This window comes from Leucoraja erinacea, chromosome 16 (assembly GCF_028641065.1).
Source record: "Leucoraja erinacea ecotype New England chromosome 16, Leri_hhj_1, whole genome shotgun sequence".
In the NCBI taxonomy this organism is placed as follows: Eukaryota; Metazoa; Chordata; class Chondrichthyes; order Rajiformes; family Rajidae; genus Leucoraja; species Leucoraja erinaceus.
Genome location: NC_073392.1, coordinates 39,117,817 through 39,141,501, shown reverse-complemented (window position 1 = coordinate 39,141,501; position 23,685 = coordinate 39,117,817). Strand labels below are relative to the sequence as shown.

Here is a 23,685-nt window from a genome sequence, read left to right as displayed (position 1 = left end):
ATGGGTGAGCAGTTGTTTTGTGAGACAAATAGTAGCATATCATAAACATTCTTCCCCTGCCTTGGAGAAAGCATCCACTGCCTTTGCTCCTGGATCTCAGGCTGTTGGCTAATCTGTAGTTATTGTATCCAAATACTGTCTGATTCACATCATGTAAACGTTCTGGATCCAGCATCTGTCACCATGTTATAATACTCGCTGTTGCAAACACCAAATCCAAGAAATTCTAATCTATCGATTGTTAATGGATATATGTCAATCGAATTTGAACAAGCCACCGGAGTGCATATTGCTACAGAAAACCTGATCTGAATGATTCCATGTGTCAATCCTGTCATTCCATGAACCCACAGCATCAAAGAGCAAAATTTTCCTTTGAGCTCCAATCTCACGTTCGTTATGTCTCCATAGTATTCAACAATGACCTCTGTTGGCCCTTCTTTCTTCTTTTAGCTTCCAATTTGGCCCCTGCATGTAATCTGAGTGTTCGTTCCTTGTGTGCTGTTCCATCAATCCCTTGTTTCAGTTGAACCAGGCTTAATTAATACCCACCTTGTTTGCCCCATGGCTACTGGTGGTTTGTACCCTTGTATGTCAATTTTAATTTAAACTGGACAACCAATCTTTCCCACAAGGCCTCCAAGTTCTTCCTTTCTGTCCTCCAAATTGGAGCTTTCTCTCCTAAGAAGTGAGTAGGTTTCTCAATCCTTTAGCTGATTGGGAGGCAGAGCCATGCCTGGTAGTTCTTAGTGAATAGACACCGAATAGTATGCATCTTTGAGGTCGATGCATGCCATGTGACCACTTTATAGGAAGCTCCTATAAAACAGTTGTTAGACCGTAACAAAAATTGCTGTTCTGAAAGTCTGTATTGCACAAATGAGTTAAACCTGGATGAAGTGACATCCTCCGTCTGTCACCTGTCCTGAAAGGCAATCCTGCCCAAAATACTGGGCCTGCCTTGTAGCCAACTCTCCTTGGAACCTATGTATGTTGTGCAGTAAAAATAATCACATGTTGTTATCTGTTTTTTAAAACCAGATCTGAAATTCATGTTATTGTCATTTTGAACAAAAACACAAGAGTAAAATTACCCACATGTAACTGGCCCACATTCCCTTGTTTCAGTAAACCCAGACCCACCTACCTCCATGGCTACCGGTGGTCTTGTGGTAAGCCCAAAGGCCCCTGATGCGGGTTCCTTTTCTCTCCTTGATTGGGAGTAGGACTGGTAGGGAGTGTGGATTCCATGTTTCTCATGACCTCTGCTTGGGTCTTGGTCTGAAAACCTCATCATACTGAGCCTGCCTTGTAGGACAATTCTGGCCATAATTCTGAGTCTGCTTTGAAAGACGACTCTGATCATATTTCCGTGCCCAGCTTTCAAGCTACCACCGGTTTCAGTGAACCGCTTACCCCCTATGGAGGTGTGGGGTATGTTGTCGCCTACTGATGAAGTTTTGCTTGTCGTTGGTACCTTGATTGGTCCGACAGCTTTTGCTTCCTTCTTCTGGTCTTACCTGAAGAGAGGATTCGGCGGCTGGTTTCTCCAAAGTCACCCTGATAGCGCTGTTCCCTTGCCGGCACTTGTAGCGTGTGGATATTCTGCCAACTGCTGGCTTTGGAGGCCATATGCATGTGCTTCAGTATGTTCATACTTTAATTCGAGATCAGTTACCTACTGATCACTCACACTCCCCTCCACTGAGAGTGAGATTTGTAGGCAGCCCTGAAAACAGGTGCTGCCGCAGGCCCTGAGGATACCTGCGCTGACATGGCCCCTCCAGCGGGCCTAAATGAGGTTCTTACTTTGGGTCAGAACAGGAGACATTTGCTAGATCTCTATCCAGGGAAGCACCCAGTGAAACCTAGATGATTGCAGAAGTACTTCTTTTCTTTTGTGCTTATTATTCATTTAATGTAAAGCACTTTGTGTCAATTTAACTTAAACAGTGCTATATAAGTAAAAGTTACTTACTTCCTTCCTTTCTTCTGCTTGTCCCTGGGAAGGTCCCCCCCCCTGCTTCTGTACTCTGATTCAGAGTGATTTCTTCCATATGTGCTTTCCCCTCCAATGGGGAAAACATTGGGCTGCCCCATGTGCGAGGCTCCCGGTAGTGCTGTAGGCCCCGGGCTGATACAGCTCCCTCCTTTAGAGCAGGTCATTGTTGGAGCAACTTCTCCAAAAAGTTGCTCCATGTGGGAGAGTCGGCCTCAGACGCTCTCCGTTCCCTTTTCCCCCGGACTAATCTGAGTGAACAGGTTTGTTTGACTTGCGGGTGGATTTACGTCTCGCCGGGACCACCAACGGAGCTCCTTCTCCTGCAACAACTCCTGCCGGTTCAGCTGCCGGCGCTAAATGTCGGGAATAAGACCGTCGCCCGCTACTGGGAATACTGCGGTCTTCGGCAGCCGACTTCCCCTCGGACTATCTACCCGACAACTGGGCCCTGAAACTACAAAAAGCTTCAAGCCCGAAAGAACGCAGGTAAGTAGTTCAACTTTCCTTACCTGCCCATCCCGACGGGCTGGGAGGACACAGTGCCTCTGCCAGTCCGTCGCGCGCGTTACGTTCAGACGTAATGACGCGCACGCAGACGGACGGCCCTTCTTCACGTAGTCACTTACGTGACTCCGAAGTAAAATCACTGGTCTAGAATTTATCTTGTGGAGTGCAAATTATTATCAACCATGCCTTTCATTTCTATTGGTAATCTAATTGTTGCATGTGATGTGATATTTTGCAAACACACAGAGCGTTGTGTAACTGATTGTGCAGTCGAAAATAAATTGGTCATTGTTAAGCAGGGAGCTATTTGGTATGCAGTGATATATGGCAGCACAGTGACACAGTGGTAGAGTTGATGCCTTACAGTGCTTGCAGCGCCAGAAACTCTGGTACAATCCTGGCTAAGGGGGCTGTCTGTACGGAGTTTGTACATTCTCTCCGTGACCGCGTGGGTTTTCCCCAGGATCGTACAGGTTTGTAGGTTAATTGGCTTGGCATAAATGTATAAATGAGCAGGGATCGCCGGCCGGTGTGGACTCGGTGGGCCGATGGGGCCTGTTTCTCTAACCTTGGATAAACTAAATGAATGCAAATTATACAAGGCATCACTATGATTTTCTGCTAAGCATATGTGATATACAAATGGTGTGGGCCTTAACCCCTGGGGCAGTCTGGTTCCTGCATCACTGAAAGCTATCATTCCTTCCTGGACTGCTGCTGGAGAGCTTGGCTTTCACAATAGGTTTTTCTTCCTCATGTTCCTGTTTTCTCATAACACGATTAGCGAATACTCCTCCCTGTTATCAGACTCCGGTTTCTTCCAATGCACCCTCTTTCCCCCATGGACTCCCAGCACCCCATGTCTTTCTGAACCTCCCAAGTGCTAATTCATAAAATAGGATCGAAAACCAAGATGTTGATGAACAGGTGATCATTAACTGGATCCTATTCTGAAATTGACATAAGATGAATGACAGGGGTATATAGACAAGCTTGACTGGCATCTGCTCCAGTATAACTGTATGCTGAATTCAATTAAACAGGAATACAGCGTACATTTTTTCAGAGCAGTCAAATCTTGTTTCTTTGGTTTATAGAAAACACTAAATTACCTGGGCCAAATTGGATACAGCGTGAGGTTTTGAGGGAAGATTGGGAGATTACAGCGGCACTTTCCAATATCATCCTTTGCTTTTGAATGCAGAGGGTAGTCACAGAAATATAGAGTGGGTAGACAAAAATGCTGGGGAAACTCAGCGGTAGAGGCAGCATCTATGGAGCAAAGGAAATAGGCAATGTTTCGGGTCGAAACCCTTCTTCAGACTTCAATTCTCCTTCCCATTCCCACACAGACCTTTCTGTCCTAGGTCTCCTCCATTGTCAGAGTGAGGCTAAATGTAAATTAGTGGAACAGCATCTCATATTTCGCTTGAGCAGCTTAAGGGCCTGAACCACTTGGTGATTTTTTTTCAGAGACGGCCGGCGTCATATCAGTGTCGCCAAAAGATTTTGAACATTTCAAAATGCAGCGTCGACAAAAAAATGTTGCGACACTTGAAAACACACCGCGCGTCACACGTCATCACGCTGCAAATTTTTCGGTGAACTGTTACGTCGGTCAATGATGCGGGCAGTCACTGAAAAAATTGCCAAGTGGGACAGGCCCATAACAGCCCAGTGGTATGAATATTGATTTCTCTCACAAAGTCAAAGTCAATTTTATTCGTCACATACACCCGAAGGTGCAGTGAAATGAATTTGCCAGCAGCGATACACTTAAAAACACACAATACACAATAGAATTTAACACAAACATCCACCACAGTGAAGAATGGCAACAAGGTTCAGCCAGTCCTCCTCCTTTGTTCACCCGTGGTCGGGGCCATGAACCCTCCGTAGTCGCTGCTTCGGACGGCTCGATGTACAGGCCCTCTCGTCAGGATGATCCAAACTCCGACGTCGGGACGGACAAACACACTCCGTGGCTTGGAGGTCCCGACTCGGCACTTTCCTACCGGAGACCGCAGCTTCTGAATGTTATAGACCGCAGGCCAGCGGTCGGAGCTCGTCTCCAGCGATCCCTGGCAAGGGATCCCAGGCTCCGGATGGTAAGTCCACGCCTACGCCCATGGCTAGAAGCTCGGCAGAACACAGCACCATGATGCCAAAGTCACCAGGCCAGCGATCGGAGCACTCCTCTCTGGCAACCCCCGGCAAGGGTTCGCCTGCTCCGCGATGGAACGTCCACGCTGCGCCCGCTCCGGGCCCGATTCCGGGAAAAGCCGCTCCAATCCATGGTGTTAGGCCGCATGGGAGGCGACATGGAAATAGTCACCTCTCCGTGGAGGAGGTGGCTGAGGGCGGTTTCCCCCTTTCCCTTCCCCACCACCCCCCACACAAGACACACCAAGAGACACCCTAACTAACATTAGACACACAAAAAAACCCCAAAAATGTAGAAATAACAAACACACTGCTGGCAGGGCAGCCATCTTGCAGTGCCCCCACCGACCAACAGTACTCTTCAGCCAGCCCCGGAATTCCTTCTCTCTCAATCCCTCCCCCACCCAAGTCACACTAGCATCTCGTTCTCACACAACAAAGCTAACAATGGTATGTTTCCTTTATCATCGTTACTTTTTTGCATATCTTTTAATCTCCACATCACTGTCTAAATCCCTCGCTTAACTTATCCCTAACCAGTCTGAAGAAGGGTCTCGGCCCGAAATGTCACCCATTCCTTCTCTCCAGAGATGCTGCCTGTCCCGCTGAGTTACTCCAGCTTTATGTATCTATCTTCGGTTTCAACCAGTGTCTGCAGTTCTTTCCTACACAATACTCTCTCAGCTACTGAGGGGTGTAGCTACAGAACAAATGGATTGATAAGAAGGTCAAATCCTCCTTCAATCAATTATCAATTTCCTGTTACTTTCTGCTGTTATTTTCTTATGTTCCAGCTCCCTGAGGAGATTAAATTAGTTAAATTATTAGATGTTACTCAATTTGGCCTGTTATTCCATTCCCTCCTAGATTCTTCAATTTTCTTTGTAATACCTCTATTGCATTGCATCATACAGTAGATTAAAGTTCAGATTTAATTACTGCATAAAACATGCTGTTGTAATAATGGGTCGGCAGCACCTATTATTTCAGTCCAAGTATGTCCAAAGGACTAATCCGATGCATAACATTGTTGGTACTCTTGAAGAACAATGGAATAAATGCATAATGATTTGCAAATGATATAGAATAATGGAATAGCGATATGAAATTACATATTACGAGAACACATTAAGTGTGAATGTAAATGTGGAGCAACAAGACTATGGAGTCTGAAGAAGGGTTTCGGCCCGAAATGTTACCTATTTCCTTCGCTCCATAGATGCTGCTGCACCCGCTGAGATTCTCCAGCTTTTTTGTGTAACCTTCGATTCTCCAGCATCTGCAGTTCCTTCTTAAAGACTATGGAGTGGATGGCCCAGTTTTGCTTTATATTTGAGAATATTAAATAATGGAATGTATGATAATATGTTATTTCGCTAGGATGCATGATGGCATAAAACAATTCTCCGCACCAGCCCACAGGTACACATTTGCAATCTTTTACAGGTCATGGACTGCACTATGCCATTGATTGGAGAACACCAAGCTGAAGACAGAGAACTTCTAACTGAACTGGTTTTAGCCAAGATGAACCTACTAATACCTAGAACACCTATTCCATCACCTCAGAGACCGACTGCCACACAGCAACCACAGGCAAGCAACACTTTGTGCAATGGGCTTCTTTTTGTTATCACTACACTTATTCAAAGTGCTGTTTATGAGGACGCCACAGGAGATCCTTCTTCCCCATGGCTATCAAACTGTACAACTCCCCCCCCCCCCTCCCCCTTCAGTCATGGCGTAGACTAAGACTGATCCTCCCCCCACACCCCCCCCACCCCCTCCCCAATCTTTGCACATCCCCAATCCTTTCCACTCGTCACTTTAATTTCATGTTTCAAGTATTTTGTGTTCTTATGACTGTTGGCAGATCCATCTCCCACCTGGGATAAATAAAGTTCTATTGTATCGTATCGTAAGCAACAATTTTACAGCAGAATTACCTGCTGATATTATGTGACAAGACATCAGTACATAAAATCAGAATGTTCATGTATGCAAACTACCCTTGCAAAACACCCAGTAGCAATTTCATCCTAACTACTCATGATGTTCTAGTCCAACCTTTCCTATCAACATGTGTAAAAATAACCAGAACCAAGGATCATATTCCCTTTTAACAGGGATACTATTATGCAGTGGATGCAATAATACTGAATTTTCCTTTATTAATCCAATTCTATAAAATATCTCACAATTCGAGTCTCCTAAACCAATTGTGTACTCAATTTAAACAACCCATCACTAGCACTGGCACCATAAATGCAGATGGGCGATGCAGACTCGGTGGGCCGAATGGCCTGTTTCCGTGCTGTATCTCTAAACTGAACTAAACTAAACCAACAAAAACTGTCATTTACAGTGGCTAATTAACATAACAATCTGCATCTCTTTGGCATGTGAGAGGAAACTGGAGTACCTGAAGGAAACTCCCATGGTCACGTGCAAAATGTTCAAACTCCAGTCAGTTACTGAAGTTTAGAGTTGAACTAGGGTCGCTGGAGTTGTAAAGGAGCAGCTGTACGAGCTGTGCCTCTGTACCACCCATAAGCAGCACAGAGACAGACATGCCAGTCCATTCTTCCATTCTGCTTGTCGAGTACTTATCAAAGGTATTAAAGGTATCAAAGGTTTTTATTAGTCACGTTCACATACACCGAGGTGTAGTGAAGTGAAATGCTTTTTGCCATTTTGCAGCACACAAAAAAAGAATACAGACATAACACCAATGAGAGTCTTAAACACAAAGAACATCCCCCCACAATGGCTCCCACCATGAGGGAAGGCACAAAGACCAGTCCCCAACCCTAGTTCACCCATAGTCGGGCCTATTGAGGCCTCCACAGTTGCCTCTACGGAGGCCCGATGTTCCTGGCCGTTTTCGCCGGGTGGTGGTGCTCCAGCGTTGGGAGAGTCCTCACAGCGGCCTGGGAACCTATAATAATCTAATTTCCTAGCATTCACCCTATAGCCTTCAATACCACAGATTTAAATAGCGTATTTCTTAAATGTGGTGAGTGTCTTGGGCTCCACCATCTTCTCAGGCAATGCATTCCAGATTTGTTTCGCCATTTGGGTAGAAATTGTACATCAAATCTCTTCCAGTAGAAACAATTACAATGTTTAAAAGGCATGTGTACAGGCACTTGGAGACAAATTGTATAGAGGAATACAGACCTAATGTGAGCAACTGGGATTAGGGTAGAAAGGAAGCACAGTAAACGTGGATGAGCATAATGGGGAGAACGTGAATAAATAAGTCCACAATTCTGTGCATCTTACCTTCAACATATGCCCTGTGATTTATACACTTCAGTTTATGAAAGAAAGGTTCTCGCTGTCTCCTCTATCCATGCCCCTCATTATGTAATCACCTATCTTTAGGGAATGTGTTCCTTCAATTGTCCAATAACCATCAGTGGGAGAGCATGTTGAATATAGTGACCATCCAGTGACTCTGTACATTTCAAATTAGCTGTGGAAAAGGATAAAAGTAGACTGGGTATTAAGTCCTGAATTGGAGTAAGGCTGATCTCATTATCATAAACTGGGTCCTGGCAAGAGTAGACTTGGTGCAGCTATTTATAGGTCAGTCTGCATCTTGCATGTGGGAGTTATACAAATGTTACATAGTGGGGGTTCCATGTTTGAATAAACAGAGTAATGAAGTCTGGAATCAAGTAGGCCCAGCACAATTTAAGCTGAACCACAGATAGCTAGTTATTGATGATTAAATTCCACTAAAGCACGGCAGATGCCTCTTTATAATAAAAACAGAACAAACTGGAAATGGTCAGCAGGCTGGGTAGCATTTGTAGAAAGAGAAACAATTAAAGAATTGACATATGATGAAAGAATGGATCATCATCGAGGGAGTGGAAGGAAGTGGGGGAGGTGAGGAAGGGGAGTAGGGAAGTGGGATAGGGCGGAGGTGAGGAGTGGGAGAGCAGGGAGATAGAGGGAAAGGATGGTGGTAGGGAGGAAGGGAGTGACTGAGGGTAGGGGAAAGGAGAGGGAGGGAGTGTGAGAGGGGTGGAGGAGAGGGGAAAGAAGATGGAGGGTGAAGAGGAGGGGAGGGAGTGCTGGGGATGAGGGGGAATGGAGGAGGATATGGGTAGGAAGAGGGATGTCGAGGTGCAGTAGGGGGAGGGTTGCTGTGGCACGTCACAACGGGAACCCCTCAGCCACGCCTGTGCAGTTGGGGGCTCTGGGTGAGTGGTGGAATATTGCCTTGAGGGACGGGGCCCAACAGGTCTGCACTGGTCTAGTATTAAATAAAAACAGAACAAACTGGAAATAGTCAACAGGCTGGGTGACATTGGTAGAAAGAGAAACATTTAAGTAATTGACATATGATGAAAGAATGGATCGACTTAGCTTATATTCACTGGAATTTAGAAGGATGAGAGGGGATCTCAGTCTTAAAAATGTTCCCGATGTTGGGGGAGTCCAGAACCAGGGGGTCACAGTTTAAGAATAAGGGGTCGGCTATTTAGGACTGAGATGAGGAAAAAGCTTTTCACCCAGAAAGTTGTGAATCTGTGGAATTCTCTGCCACAGAAACCAGTGGAGGCCAATTCACTGGATGTATTCAAGAGAGAGTTAGATTTACCTATTAGGGTTAACGAGTCAAGGGATTTGGAGAGAAAGCAGGAACGGGGTACTGATTCTGGATGATCAACCATGATCTTATTCAACAGCAGTGCTGGCTCGAAGGCCCGAATGGCCTACTGCTGCACCTATTTCTATGTTCCTATGTGTCTATTCAGGCCCAGGATCTTAATCAGAAAAGCCCAGACCCAAAACATAACTGTTTCATTATCTGCAGATATCTGCTGCCTGACATGCTCAATGTTTCCAGCATTTTCTGTTTGTGTTTCAGATTTTCAGCATCTCCCATGTGTCATCATATTCCCATTAGGTTGAAGGACAGGGACAACAAGTCCCATGAACCTGAATGTTAAAGGGGATGTTGAAAGTTAGATAAAGAAACACATGAAACATTTGGCTAGTCAGAATGCTGAGGTGCTGAACAATTACAGATAAGCATTATTGCTAGGTTTTGCCAATGATGCCCCCATCAGAATGAATAATTAAAAATAAATACTTAATGTAGCCTAAAAAGCCATGAAAAGCAAGTAGGATTCCAAAATAGACAACAGATAATTGACAATAGGTGCAGGAGTAGGCCATTCGGCCCTTCGAGCCAGCACCGCCATTCAATATGATCATGGCTGATCATCCCCAATCAGTACCCCGTTCCTGCCTCCTCCCCATAACCCCTGACTCTGCTATCTTGCTCTCTCTTGAAAGCATCCAGCCAACCTGCCTCCACCGCCCTCTGAGGCAGAGAATTCCACAGACTCTTCACTCTCTGTGAGAAAAAATGTTTCCTCGTCTCCGTTCTAAATGGCTTACTCCTTATTCTTAAACTATGGTCCCTGGTTCTGGACTCCCCCAACATTGGCCTGCCTCTAGCGTGTCCAAACCCTTAACAATCTTATATGTTTCAATGCAATCCCCTCTCATCTTTCTAAACTCCTAAATGATGCAGATGGGGAGGTGGATTAAGATATAAACATAGATTCTTGATTAAAACGGGTGTCAGAGGTTATGGGGAGAAGGCAGTAGAATGGGGTTAGGAGGGGGAGATAGATCAGTCATGATTGAATGGCGGAGTAGACTTGATGGGCCGAATGGCGTAATTCTGTTCCTATCACTTATGACCTGAGACCAATTTAGACCTACAACACAAACAACTCACACAATAAAATGCTTCCCTTTTAAATCAAGATTTAATAAAAACTATTTTTGAAGCATCTTTTAGTACTTCAATGTGCAAATCATATCCAAAGTATTTCATCACTAATCCATGAGAGTGAGTTTATAATTTGCGTTTAATGTGCTTTGATGAACGTTGATGCGATACCACAATGCTAATGGACTGACTTACTCTCAAATGTTCTTTTTTAGGGTGGAAGTTTGAAGGAGGCACAGACTCAGCCAGGCTCATTTCCACAACAGCGGCCTCCACCACAAGGTTGTTTACAGTATATTCTCGACTGTAATGGCGTTGCAGTAGGACCAAAACAAGTCCAGGCTTCCTAAAAAAAAATAAGAGGATGGTGATTTTTAGCTAAAAGAGAAAATTCCCTGTGCAATTTTTGGCAGTGTTTCAGTGCTGACCTGGACTGTGTTTTTCTATGCAGTGTCAACTGTACTGTCTGATGTTTATTTGTCAATGTTTGTGCTCGTAATTAATGGTTATGTTTTACTGTACACTTTGTGACCTTGGGACTGCAGTTTAAGACACGGTGTTGTAAACAGTACGCACAATTGTGCCTACACAGAGTCCAATGCTGCTGTACTTCATTCAATAGCTAGATATGGTGTTTCAAAGTATTTTATGTTGTGAGGTGAATGGTTTCAGAATTAATCCTTTGCTTTTACCTCGTGCTGTTTGTTGTTATGCATGAGAATTAAATGGAACAGGTAATAATTAGTTAAACAGATTAAGCTTTATAGCATTTTTTTTTGTTATTTCTCAGCATTGATTAACATATGTGCTCATAGAGCATTATTTTTAATCCATACATATTTTCCTAGTTTCTGAAATAAGAAAGGCAATCCTGTCTATCACTCCCATCATTTTCACCTTTTATTTTACTCAATCAGTTTACATTTGGGATGCTTTGCGTAAATTCCGTTTATTTTGGAGGGTAATTTGAGCTCAGAATGACAACAACAGCTCAAAAAAGGCATTGCAAAGAAATAGTAACCCTGGATATGTTTTGTATAATATTGTATTGAATTGATTCTTTTATTTTGCTTGCCAATTATCACTCTCCTCTTCCTGTTCTGAACATCATAACTCATTGGGGAGTCCCCCAGTACCAGGGTCATATAACTGGGCACTATTTACATTGAATCTTTGATGTTGGCAGGCCATTTGGTTCTATGAAGCAACAATCAAGTCCAAATCAACTCTGGCCAATGTTCCTCTGTCTAGCTAAGGCGTTGAATGTGTCTCTATCACTCACTTGTAGTCAACTATTTCAGTACACACTGGAATTGAACCCTAGACATTTCTGAGATTAACATTGTTATACATTCATTTATTGTAGCTGTCTGGATTCGTGGTACTCGTGAATCAGTACCAAAAAACAGTGAATTTAATTTTCTGAACTTTGCAACTATAACGTTAAGTCAAAGCAAGTGACCATAGTTAATAAGACTGCTGTGTTTTTAAGGTCTCATACAAAACAGAAGCAGAAATAATTTCACACCCTCATGTTTAAAATAGCTGAGGTTTGACTAATTAGGAAAACGTACGTAATACTTAAATTATCAATTGTTGCAACACGTAAAATCGTTAAATATAGAACAACTGGAAAACTGCAATATGCAATTTATGTAAAAAATTAAAGAGAGCTGATAAACCAAAAAATTATCTAGATCTTGCTCAGGAGTGAATTATCCTGTAAATCATCTTACCAGATGCTAATATTACAAGTGAGGTTTCTCAACAAGTTTGACATGACCTGATTTTGAATCACTAAAACTTTAGCTCCCAACCTTTTTTTATATTTTAATAAAAAATATGCAATATTATCAATATGAAAAGCACCAAAAGTTATAGTACCACAGAAAATAAATATTCTATGCAAAAGAAAGTAGATTGGTAAGCCTTTCCACCCATTTTTGAAACCTGCAAAGATCTTAATTAAAATTATGTAGATTACTTTGAAATTAAAAACTTCACAAACCATGGTTTATTTTTTAAATTATCACGTCAATCAATCAAGCAAAGACTTTATTGTCATTCAGAAATACACCAATAAATGCAGGTCTGAACGAAATTTCGTTGCATCTGGCTCCCCATGCAACATAAAAATAACGAAAAGATAAAAATAGATAAAAAGATAAAATGGATAAAAAAGATAAAATAGATAATAGTGGCGGCACATTACATGGAATTCAAGAGTCTGATGGCTCGGGGGAAGAAGCTGTTGCAAAACCTGACCGTTCTGCTCCTTATACTACGATACCTTTTGCCCAAGGGTATCAGAGTGAACAGTCCATGATGGAGATGTGTGGGGTCTTTTATAATACTGTTGGCCTTGGACAAGCAGCGTTTGCACGCAATGTTCCCTATAGAGGGGACATTGTCATACTAAAGTCAATGCAATGAGACTGCAAATTTTAGTACCTATGGCTTTCATAGATGTTACATCAACAAGATCCCAGAAGTTAGCAATTATGAAAACCCAGTCTTTTTCATCTGAAATAATGGTTGCTTTAATATTAACCTCCAAAACAGACTGCATAACATTGGAATAATTTGGAGGTAAGCTAAACCATAACCATATATGGTACACCATGGATTAGCTTCTTTCTGTCCTGAAATATTTGTACATAAACATTTGCAAAATCCAAGCACTTGTACGTAATAAATTTTGGAGACAAAATGCAATATGCTGACAACTCTATATGGAGGATGTGATGCCAATGACTAGACTTGAATGTCTGTGCAAATCTCCAAGGACACATCAAAAATAATTTAAGTCTTCATGCTAAAAAAAATCCATACGGTCTGAGCAAAAGACTTCTACCTCCATTTAAACATCACCGCACAAAAAACTGAACTGTTTATAAATTAATTCTTTATATATTAAATAAATGTGACCCCTTCGATAGAAATTCACCCTTAATACAGTAAACATTTAACGACCTTACACGGTTCACATTTACCACGTAAGGTCATTAAATGTTTATTGTATGAAGCCCTTTTAATCATAAATAATGAACCTTTTCCTTTTTCTACTCAATGTCCTCCAACAGTTCCTCTATTATTTTGTCCCGTTGTTAACCCCATGAACTTAGAACAGTGCTGCACAGGAACTGGCCCTTTGCTCCACAGTGTTCATGCTGAACATGATGTCAGGTTTAACTAATCTCAGCCTGAACATGATCCATATCTCTCCATTCCCTGCATTTACATGTGCCTTTCTAAAAGCCTCTTAAACACCACAATCAAATCTGCCTCCACCATTATGCCTGGCACCCATCTCTCTTTGTAAAGAGTTGCCATGCATATCTTTTTTACATTTTTCCCCTCTCACCTTAAAGATATGGCCTCTAGCCTTTGACAATTCCCACCAGTGAGAAATAAATTGTATATACTTCCATTAGGCAGCATTCTGATAAACTTCTTCTGAATCCTCTCACAAGCCACCTGATCCTTCCTGTAATGGGATGACCAGAACTCTCCACAATACTGCACATGCAGCCTAACTAAAGTCCTATAAAAGTCCAACAAAATTACTTCCCGACTCTTATAATCTTTGCCCCAACTGATGAAGGCAAGCATACCACATACTTTCTTTACCACTCTATATACTTCTATTGCTTCCTCCAGAAGGCTATGGACGTGGACTCCCAAATTCCTTCAGTATATCAAAGTTATCAAGGGCACACCATTAACTGTATACTTTCCTCATCCATCTGACCTCCCAAACTACATTACCTCATACTTGCTTAGATAAATCTCCTTCCACTGTTTCTCTGCCAGTTTCTGTAGCTGATCTACTGTATATCCTGCTGTACACCTTGACAGCCTTCCTCACTGGCCCCAACTCCACCAATTTTTTTGTTGTCTTACTAACAAGCCCATCCGCATATACGTCCAAGTCATTAATATATATCACAAACAACAGATGTCCCAGCACAAAGGTACACAGAATTTCTGGAGAAACTCAGCGGGTGCAGCAGCATCTATGGAGCGAACAAAATAGGCGACGTTTCGGGCCGAAACCCTTCTTCAGACTGATGGGGGGTGGGAGGGGAGAAGGAAGGAAAAAGGGGAGGAGGAGGAGCCCGAGGACGGGGGGATGGGAGGAGACAGCTCGAGGGTTAAGGAAGGGGAGGAGACAGCAAGGGCTAGCAAAATTGGAAGAATTCAACATTCATGCCATCAGGATGCAAGCTGCCCAGGCGGAATATGAGGTGCTGTTCCTCCAATTTCCGGTGTTGCTCACTCTGGCAATGGCGGAGACCCAGGACAGAGAGGTCGGATTGGGAATGGAAGGGGGAGTTGAAGTGCTGAGCCACTGGGAGTTCAGGTAGGTTATTGCGGACTGAGCGGAGGTGTTCGGCGAAACGATCGCTTAACCGCCGCTTAGTCTCCCCGATGTAAATCAGCTGACATCTAGAGTAACGGATGCAGTAGATGAGGTTGGAGGAGATACAGGTGAACCTTTGTCGCACCTGGAACGACTGCTTGGGAACTTGAATGGAGTCGAGGGGGGAGGTGAAGGGACAGGTGTTGCATTTCTTGCGGTTGCAACGGAAAGTGCTCGGGGAGGGGGTGGTACGGGAGGGAAGGGAAGAATTGACAAGGGAGTTGCGGAGGGAGCGATCTTTGCGGAAGGCAGACATGGGGGGAGATGGGAAGATGTGGCGAGTGGTGGGGTCACGTTGGAGGTGGCGGAAATGGCGGAGGATTATGTGTTGTATTTGCCGGCTGGTGGGGTGAAAGGTGAGGACCAGGGAGACTCTGCCCTTGTTGCGAGTGCGGGGATGGGGAGAGAGAGCAGTGTTGCGGGGTATGGATGAGACCCTGGTGCGAGCCTCATCTATGGTGGCGAAGGGGAATCCCCGTTCCCTGAAGAACGAGGACATTTCCGATGCTTCAAGATGTCTCAGCACAGATCTCTGCGGGACTTTGCTAGTACAGACTTCCAGGCAAATTAACATCCTGCTCCACAACCCTCCATCTTCTATGAGTAAGTCAGTTCTGAATCCATACGATCAAGTCACTGTGAATCCCAGTCATTTTAATTTTCTGGATCTGGCTACCACAGGGGACTTTATCAAATACCTTACAAAAATCCAAGGAGACAACTTCCACCGTCCTACCTTGGTTACATTCATCACCTCCTTAAAAACCTCAATCAGATTGTAAATGGTGAGCTGCTGTGGACAAAGCCAAGCTGGTTGTCCCTCATCAGCCCATTCTCTTCCAAAAGCGAGTAAATCCTATCACGAAGAATCCTCTCCAATAGCTTCCCCACCACTGACTGGACTCTCACCAACCTATAATTTTGTAGATTATCTCTACTTCCCTGCTTAAACAAAGGAACAATATAGACTACTGTCCAGTCATCAGGGACAGTGCCTGTGGCTTGAGAAGATGTAAAGATTTCCATCACGGCCCCTACAAACCACTATGTTCCCTCTCTCAAGAACCTGGGGTAGATCCTATCAGGTATTTATCCCTCTTCATGCTTTTCAAGAGCCCCAATGTCACCTCCTTGATCTCAACGTGCCCTAGCATATTAGTATCCCCCACACCGATCCTACTGTCCTCCATGTCCATCTCCTTGATGAATGTAGATGCAAAGTACTCCTTTCGTAACTCACCCACATCTTCTGACTCCAAGTATAAATTTCCTCCTATATCCATGAGTGGTCCTACCTTCTCCCTGGTTTCCCTCATGTTTCAAATATACATATAAAAAGCCGGGAGTTTCTTTAATCCAACTCACCAGTGTCATTTCATTGCAGCTTTTGGCCCTTCTAATTGACTGATTGGGTTATTTTCTGCTTGCTTTATATTCCTCAAACTTTATGTCTGATTTCATCTTATATGGGTTTCCTTTTGTTTTTTGACCAAATTTACAACCTCTTTGGTCACCCAAGGTTTTCACTGAACTTGCCATCCTTATCCCTCCTTACAGGAATATGCCAGTGCCGAACTCTGATCAGCTGGCCTTTAAACAACTCCCACATGTCAGACATGAAGTAACGTAATAATAACTGCTCTTAATTTACTCCCTCACTCTTACCTAATGATGCTGTAACCTGCCTTATCCCAATTTAGTACTCTCCCCCCAAGGTTAATGGCCTGTCCCATTTAGGCGACTTTTTAGGCAGGAGCCATTTGGTCGCAACATGTTCGCGGGTGGTTGCCGGGGAGTCGCCTTCATGGTCGTGAGGAGTTCCCGCATTCTGGGAACTAGTCACGGCCTCATTATAGTCACCGCAAATTTTTCAACATGTTGGAAAAATAGCGGCGATTAGAATGAAGCCGCCATGGAGAGTAGCGAGAATTCTCGTGCCGCAGGTAGGTCGCCTGGAGGTCCTAGTGGGTCGCCAGGTGATCGAAGGTTCTTGTGCGTTCTCGTAGGTTGTAGCTGGTGCTGACCGATGAATTTCATTGGCTCATTGGGGAATCAAAATATAAGCAGTAGTTTTCAGAAACAAGGATAATCGACCGGTAATGTTAATGTCCGCCGAGCTTCACAGCCGAGTATCTCTGGCTTCTTAATTTGTCTCCACTCCTTCTCCCCCTCTCCCCCCCCCCCCCCCCCCCCCCCCCCGCATTTTAAAGGACTCACCGCACACTGTGCTTTAGCCGTCACAATTACAACACTAACCTTCCTGTTCATCGCGGTGTGTGTCTGTATCACCTTGACTTTGCACCGTGTGAATTTCACTCAGGCAGCGCTTCCCCCGCTTGCCCTGTCCCTCGCCTGCATAACAGGCTGGTGAAGGAAGCGATATGTGTGTGTGTTTTCCACTCTGACAGTCGCCATTCCAGTTGCCGGTTTTTCAGGCGACTGCCGGCAACTTGACAGTCGCCGGCAATCGCCTGAAAAATTGCCTAAGTGGGACAGGCCCTTAACTACTTAAACATTTATGGAATTGTGATCACTGTTCACAAAATATCCTTCCACTGTAACACCAACCTTATTTCCCAATACAAGGTATAATTTGATCCCTCCTCAAGTTAGACTATCCATATTTTTTCAGGAAACTCTCTTGGATTCTCCGAACATAGTTTGCCCAGTCTAAGCCTTTTGCATAAATCCCAATCTATTTTGGACATTAAAGTTACCAACTACAAGAAGGCGGTGGTTTTGCATCTTTCCATAATCTATTTACAAATGTATTCCTCTTCTCCCACTGGCTATCAAGAAGCTTATCATATAATAACCATATAATAACCATAAAACAATTACAGCACGGAAACAGGCCATCTCGACCCTTCTAGTCTGTGCCGAACACGTATTCTCCCCTAGTCCCATATACCTGTGCTCAGACAATAACCTTCCATTCCCTTCCTGTCCATATAACTATCCAATCCCCTGAGAGATTGCAATGTTCTTCTTTTTAAGGTCTACCCATATCCCCTCAGTGGAAGAACTTTCCATTATATCCTTCATGTGGAGATGCGACGTTCTCACTGATTAGGAGACCAACTCCTCCACCTCTTTTACCTCCCTCACAATTACTCCTGAAACATCGAAACCCTGTGATATTGAGCTGCCTGCCCGGTTCCTCTTGCAACTGGCTCCATAACGACAAAAACATCATAGTTCCAAGCACCGATTCAAGGATTAAGTTAATCTGCTTTACTCATGGTACTCCTTGGGTGAAAATAAACATACTTCAAACAAACTAATTCATAATATTCCTTAACCTCTGCCTTCTGGTCATATATTCTACGTTCCCATCAGTCCGTTTATTTGCTGGTCTGTTACTCTGGTTCCCTCAAAGCACCCCCTCCTCCCCCACACATTAAATACACATGAGTAGCACCAGTGAAAACTCTTGCAAGGATAAGGTTTCTACAGCTATATTAATAGCAAAAGGATAATGAGGGATAAAATTGGGCCATTAGAGAGTCAGAGTGGACAGCTATCTGCAGAGCCAAAAGAGATGGGGGAGATATTGAACCATTTATTTTCTTCGGTATTCACCAAGGAGAAGGATATTGAATTATGTGAGGTAAGGGAAACAAGTAGAGTAGCTATGGAAACTATGAGATTCAAAGAAGAGGATGTACTGACACTTTTGAGAAATATAAAAGTGGATAAGTTTCCAGATCCGGACAAGATATTCCCTAGGACATTGAGAGAAGTTAGTGTAGAAATAGCAGGGGCTATGACAGAAATATTTCAAATGTCATTAGAAACAGGAATTGTGCCGGAGGATTGGCGTTCTGCGCATGTTGTTCCATTGTTTAAAAAGGGTTCTAAGAGTAAACCTAGCAATTATAGACCTGTTAGTTTGACGTCAGTGGTGGGCAAATTAATGGAAAGGATACTTAGAGATAATATATATAAGCATCTGGATAAACAAGGTCTGATTAGGAACAGTCAACATGGATTTGTGCCTGGAAGATCGTGTTTGACTAAACTTCTTGAATTTTTTGAAGAGGTTACTCGGGAAATTGATGAGGTTAAAGCAGTGGATGTTGTATACATGGACTTCAGTAAGGCCTTTGACAAGGTTCCTCAAGGAAGGTTGGTTAAGAAGGTTCAATTATTGGGTATTAATGGTGGAGTAGCAAGATGGATTCAACAGTGGCTGAATGGGAGATGCCAGAGAGTCATGGTGGATGGCTGTTTGTCAGGTTGGAGGTCAGTGACTAGTGGGGTGCCACAGGGATCTGTGTTGGGTCCATTGTTGTTTGTCATGTACATCAATGATCTGGATGATGGTGTGGTAAATTGGATTAGTAAGTATGCAGATGATACTAAGATAGATGGTGTTGTGTATAATGAAGTAGATTTCAAAAGTCTACAGAGAGATTTATGCCAGTTGGAAGAGTGGGCTGAAAGATGGCAGATGGTGTTTAATGCTGATAAGTCTGAGGTGCTACATCTTGGCAGGACAAATCAAAATAGGACGTACATGGTAAATGGTAGTGAATTGAAGATTGCAGGTGAAGAGAGGGATCTAGGAATAACTGTGCACAGTTCCCTGAAGGTGGAATCTCATGTTGATAGGGTGGTAAAGAAAGCTTTTGGTGTGGCCTTTATAAATCAGAGCATTGAGTATAGAAGTTGGGATGTAATGTTAAAAATGTACAAGGCATTGGTGAGGCCAATTCTGGAGTATGGTGTACAATTTTGGTCGCCTAATTATAGGAATGATGCCAACAAAATAGAGTGAGTACAGAGGAGATTTACTAGAATGTTGCCTGGGTTTCAGCAACTAAGTTACAGAGAAAGGTTGAACAAGTTAGGTCTTTATTCTTTGCAGCGCAGAAGGTTAAGGGGGGACTTGATAGAGGTCTTTAAAATGATGAGAGGGATAGACAGAGTTGACGTGGATAAGCTTTTCCCACTGAGAGTAGGGAAGATTCAAACAAGAGGACATGACTTGAGAATTAAGGGACAGAAGTTTAGGGGTAACATGAGGGGAAACTTCTTTACTCAGACAGTGGTAGCTGTGTGGAATGAGCTTCCAGTGAAGGTGGTGGAGGCAGGTTCGATTTTATCATTTAAAAATAAATTGGATAGTTATATGGATGGGAAAGGAATGGAGGGTTATGGTCTGAGTGCAGGTAGATGGGACTAGGGGAGAATACGTGTTCGGCACGGACTAGAAGGGCCGAGATGGCCTGTTTCCGTGCTGTAATTGTTATATGGTTATATTGGCCCCCTCTCCAGTTCAGGAGCAACCAGACCCTCGTGTGCAGGTCACCCTTGCCCAGAAGAGATCCTCATGTCTCCAAAAATCTGTAACCCTGCCCCCTATTCTAACCCTCACTAGCACGCTGCACCAGTAGCAATTCGCAGATTATTATCCTGGAGGTTCTGCTGCTTTTTTGCTGAACTCCCTATATTCACTCTGCAGGACCTCATCCCTTTTCTTACCAATGTCATTTACTTCAACATGCACAACCACCTCTGGCTGCTCCCTTGAGATTGTTCTGCAGCCACTCCGAGACGTCCTGCAACCTTAACACCTGAGAGGTATTGTACCCAGAGTTCCTTGCTATACTTGCTACAATCTGCTGCTGGAGACAGCATTCTCTCCTTCAATGATCATTAAATATTTGATTTTAACAAGGTAAGTAAAAAATAGATCAAACTTTCACTTTCTTATTCCCCATTAAATACCCTCAGTACTTGAGGTGTACATTTTTAAATGTGAAATTGTACAAGTTTCTCTAAAAGTGAAACAATCCCTTAGGACTGAAGACATGATAACAGGTGGTCAGTTTTGCAAATTGATAGATTTTATGTGGACTGGATTTGATAGAAATCTGAATAAGGGTCTCAACCCGAAACGTCACCCATCCCTTCTCTCCAGAGATGCTGCCTGACCCACTGAGTTACTCCAGCTATTTGTGTCTGTCTTCTGTTAAACCAGCATCCACAATTCTTTCCTACATATCAAATTCAGAGACATAGGTATTTAATATCCAGGGGAAAGAAAGCAAGTGAACCCAATTGTATATGTTGCAAAGTCCCCTTTTGTTATATAATTTTTATGATGTTGATGTATCTTATTCTGAATTCTGAATGTTGTGATCATTCTTCAAAATGTTGTTGATCGTTAGCTATTCTGAGTTAAGACTGAGTTCAGTCTGAAGAAGGGTCTCGACCCGAAACGACAGCCATTCCTTCTCTCCGGAGATGCTGCCTGTCCTGCTGAGTTACTCCAGCATTTAGTGTCGACCTTCGATTAGCTATTCTGAGTTACAGTGCTATTTGTTTATAACCTCACACCCACATATTTGTGTAAAAACTTTCAGGGCTCTTTACTAGTCAGTAATAAAACAGAAAATACAAACAATATTCAACAGATCAGACAACATCTATGGAGCAAGAAGCAGAGATATGTTTTGGGATGATGTACTTTCAAAAGAACTGGCTTTTAGAAGGAGAAAGGATATAGGTGGTGCTGTAGTGTTGATGAGGTGCTGATTTTTTAAATTTCTGAGACTATTTTAAGATGGAAATGCTATAGACACCAAGCAGTGGTGCAAGCAGTTCATTCCATGTTTTTTGCCGTGGTTAATCCCCCATTTACACACTTCCAAATGTTCATAATAGTTATGCTATTTTCCTTGATTTTATAAATCATTTATAAAGGCCCAAAATTTGCTGTCAAAATAGCTACATAATGAATAGAGTTATATTATTCATGAACAGATGTCTTGGAAACCTCAGGCCAATGCTGCTGCAAGAACGAGCACGCATTATTCAATTAGCGTTACAACCTCCTCAAATACTGTGTGCTATTCCCTGTCTCCCAAAACAAATGCATTGAGGGACGGGATTGCTATACTTGAATGATGAACACAATATAAACTCACTCAGAACACCATTCTAAGTACCTATTCAATACCATGATATATGTTAATTAAATCAATCATTTAAAATGAATCACCAAAAGAATGGAGTGTCATTCTTTCAAGTATTCATTGTTATTGAAGAATGACTTTATATTTGTTTTTCCTTTCTCGAGTTTTTTTTTTTAAATAGTTCCAATGCAATCATTTCCCCTCTCTTTGTTTCTCTATTTTTACTTGATTTGGCAATGCCCAGAATTGACAGTGAGTGGTGAGCCACTGCATACATCATAGCTGACATATCCACACTAGTCTTCAGGAAATGCTCCACCACCATAAACAGGCTGCAATAAGTTTCATAAGAGAACTGGAGCACAGACTGGACTTTGAAAATGGTGCCAACACATGGTGCCTCTTGCATATGGGCTCAGTAGACTATTTCTGTACCCTTGCCAATCGAGGATGTGCTTGGGTATGGGACTACTGCATTGGACTGTATGTAAGTAAATACTTTCACTGTGTGTTGGCACATGTAACAATAAAAGCAACATTGAACCATGTGATCAGCAAACTCTGCATAATACAAAGGCTTCAGAATGTACAGAATATCACTTGCCAAGGTCTGAACAAGCCCTGTCCACAGAAATGCTGAAAAACTTTAATAGCAGGCTAAGCCTTGCCCGAAGCATAGCCAGTTTTCAAACTGACTAAATGGTTGTGACATGCATCCAAAACAGTTCTAAGACAATTTTTAAAACATTATATTTCATATATATCAAGTGACAATGCTTACATAAACTAGATTAAAAACAATTTTAAAATATTTAATTCCCAATACCAGAATCTAATTGTTTAGTTAAACACCTTCCCTGTTCACTTAGACCCCAGGTGCCCTGTGAAGAATGTTGGGCTATATATTCTTCTCACACAGCTGATTTTGTGCTACCATTACCTAACTGAATGGATGGAACATTTTGAGGAGCATGCTAAAAATTTACTGACATTTAGATTGCAGTTAGAGATTGTTCACCAGATTTCCCAGAACCGATGTGAAATGTTTACCCAAAAATGTCATAATGTGGTTCATCTGTTATTACTGAAATTTTGAAAAAGAGGTCGCTTATCCACTGTTAGAACTTCAACGTGCTTCTGAACGTGTAATAACCATTTGCATGTAATTCTGCACTTGTCCTAATCATTTGAAGTAGATATGGTCGACCTTGTGCATTGCTGTAGGAGAGACATTTGTTGAGATAAAGTACAGTGTTGTGGCTAAAAGAAACAAAAGTGGTTTAATATTTTAATTTCTGGAGGACACTGAATCACACAGCCAAAAAATAAACATTCCTAATAAAAAATGCATTTGGATCTGCATGCAAGCATGCTATATGCAAAGTCTAATGTTACAATTGAGGTCAAAAGATAATGTGTTCAGTTGTTTGTAAAAGTCTCTTTTTTTTTATTATAATTGTATTTCATTTAAGAAAATGCTCAGGTTTTACTGCAGTATTTTACATAATGTGGCTACACACTTGTACAGCTTAATGTGCAATAAAAACACAAAAGTTAGTTGAGTCTTCCTTATATAATTTTTACGCACCCCTTTGTGTATAACCTATAATTATTATCAAAGCACATTTATATGTACTGCTTTCTACACAGACAATGTCACAAGGATTTCAATAAGGGAGGAACAATGATATACTGACAGAAGTAACATCACTTCCCTGGGATAGTTTTTGGTTATGAATCAACAATCAAAAATATCAACTTGCATGACAGCTTAAACATGTGACCTTGGACCTCTGGCACAAGTGCAGTATGATGTGATTGATCCAACAGCCCAAATGGTTGTTGGCACCCACCCCAAAATACCTACTTAACCAGTGTTAGGGGTTGGGTCAAATAGTACCATGAA

The 23,685-nt window shown here is 42.6% G+C and overlaps 1 protein-coding gene across 1 annotated transcript in view; it reads left to right on the top strand.

The window, feature by feature from the left end:
* syn2b (synapsin IIb) overlaps positions 1-23,685 on the top strand; it is a 393,937-nt gene that overhangs the window by 364,322 nt on the left and 5,930 nt on the right. The window contains exons 10-11 of the mRNA XM_055648228.1: positions 6,119-6,268; positions 10,649-10,715. Of these exons, the coding sequence (XP_055504203.1) occupies positions 6,119-6,268; positions 10,649-10,715 (217 nt within the window). The remainder of the gene's footprint in view (positions 1-6,118; positions 6,269-10,648; positions 10,716-23,685) is intronic.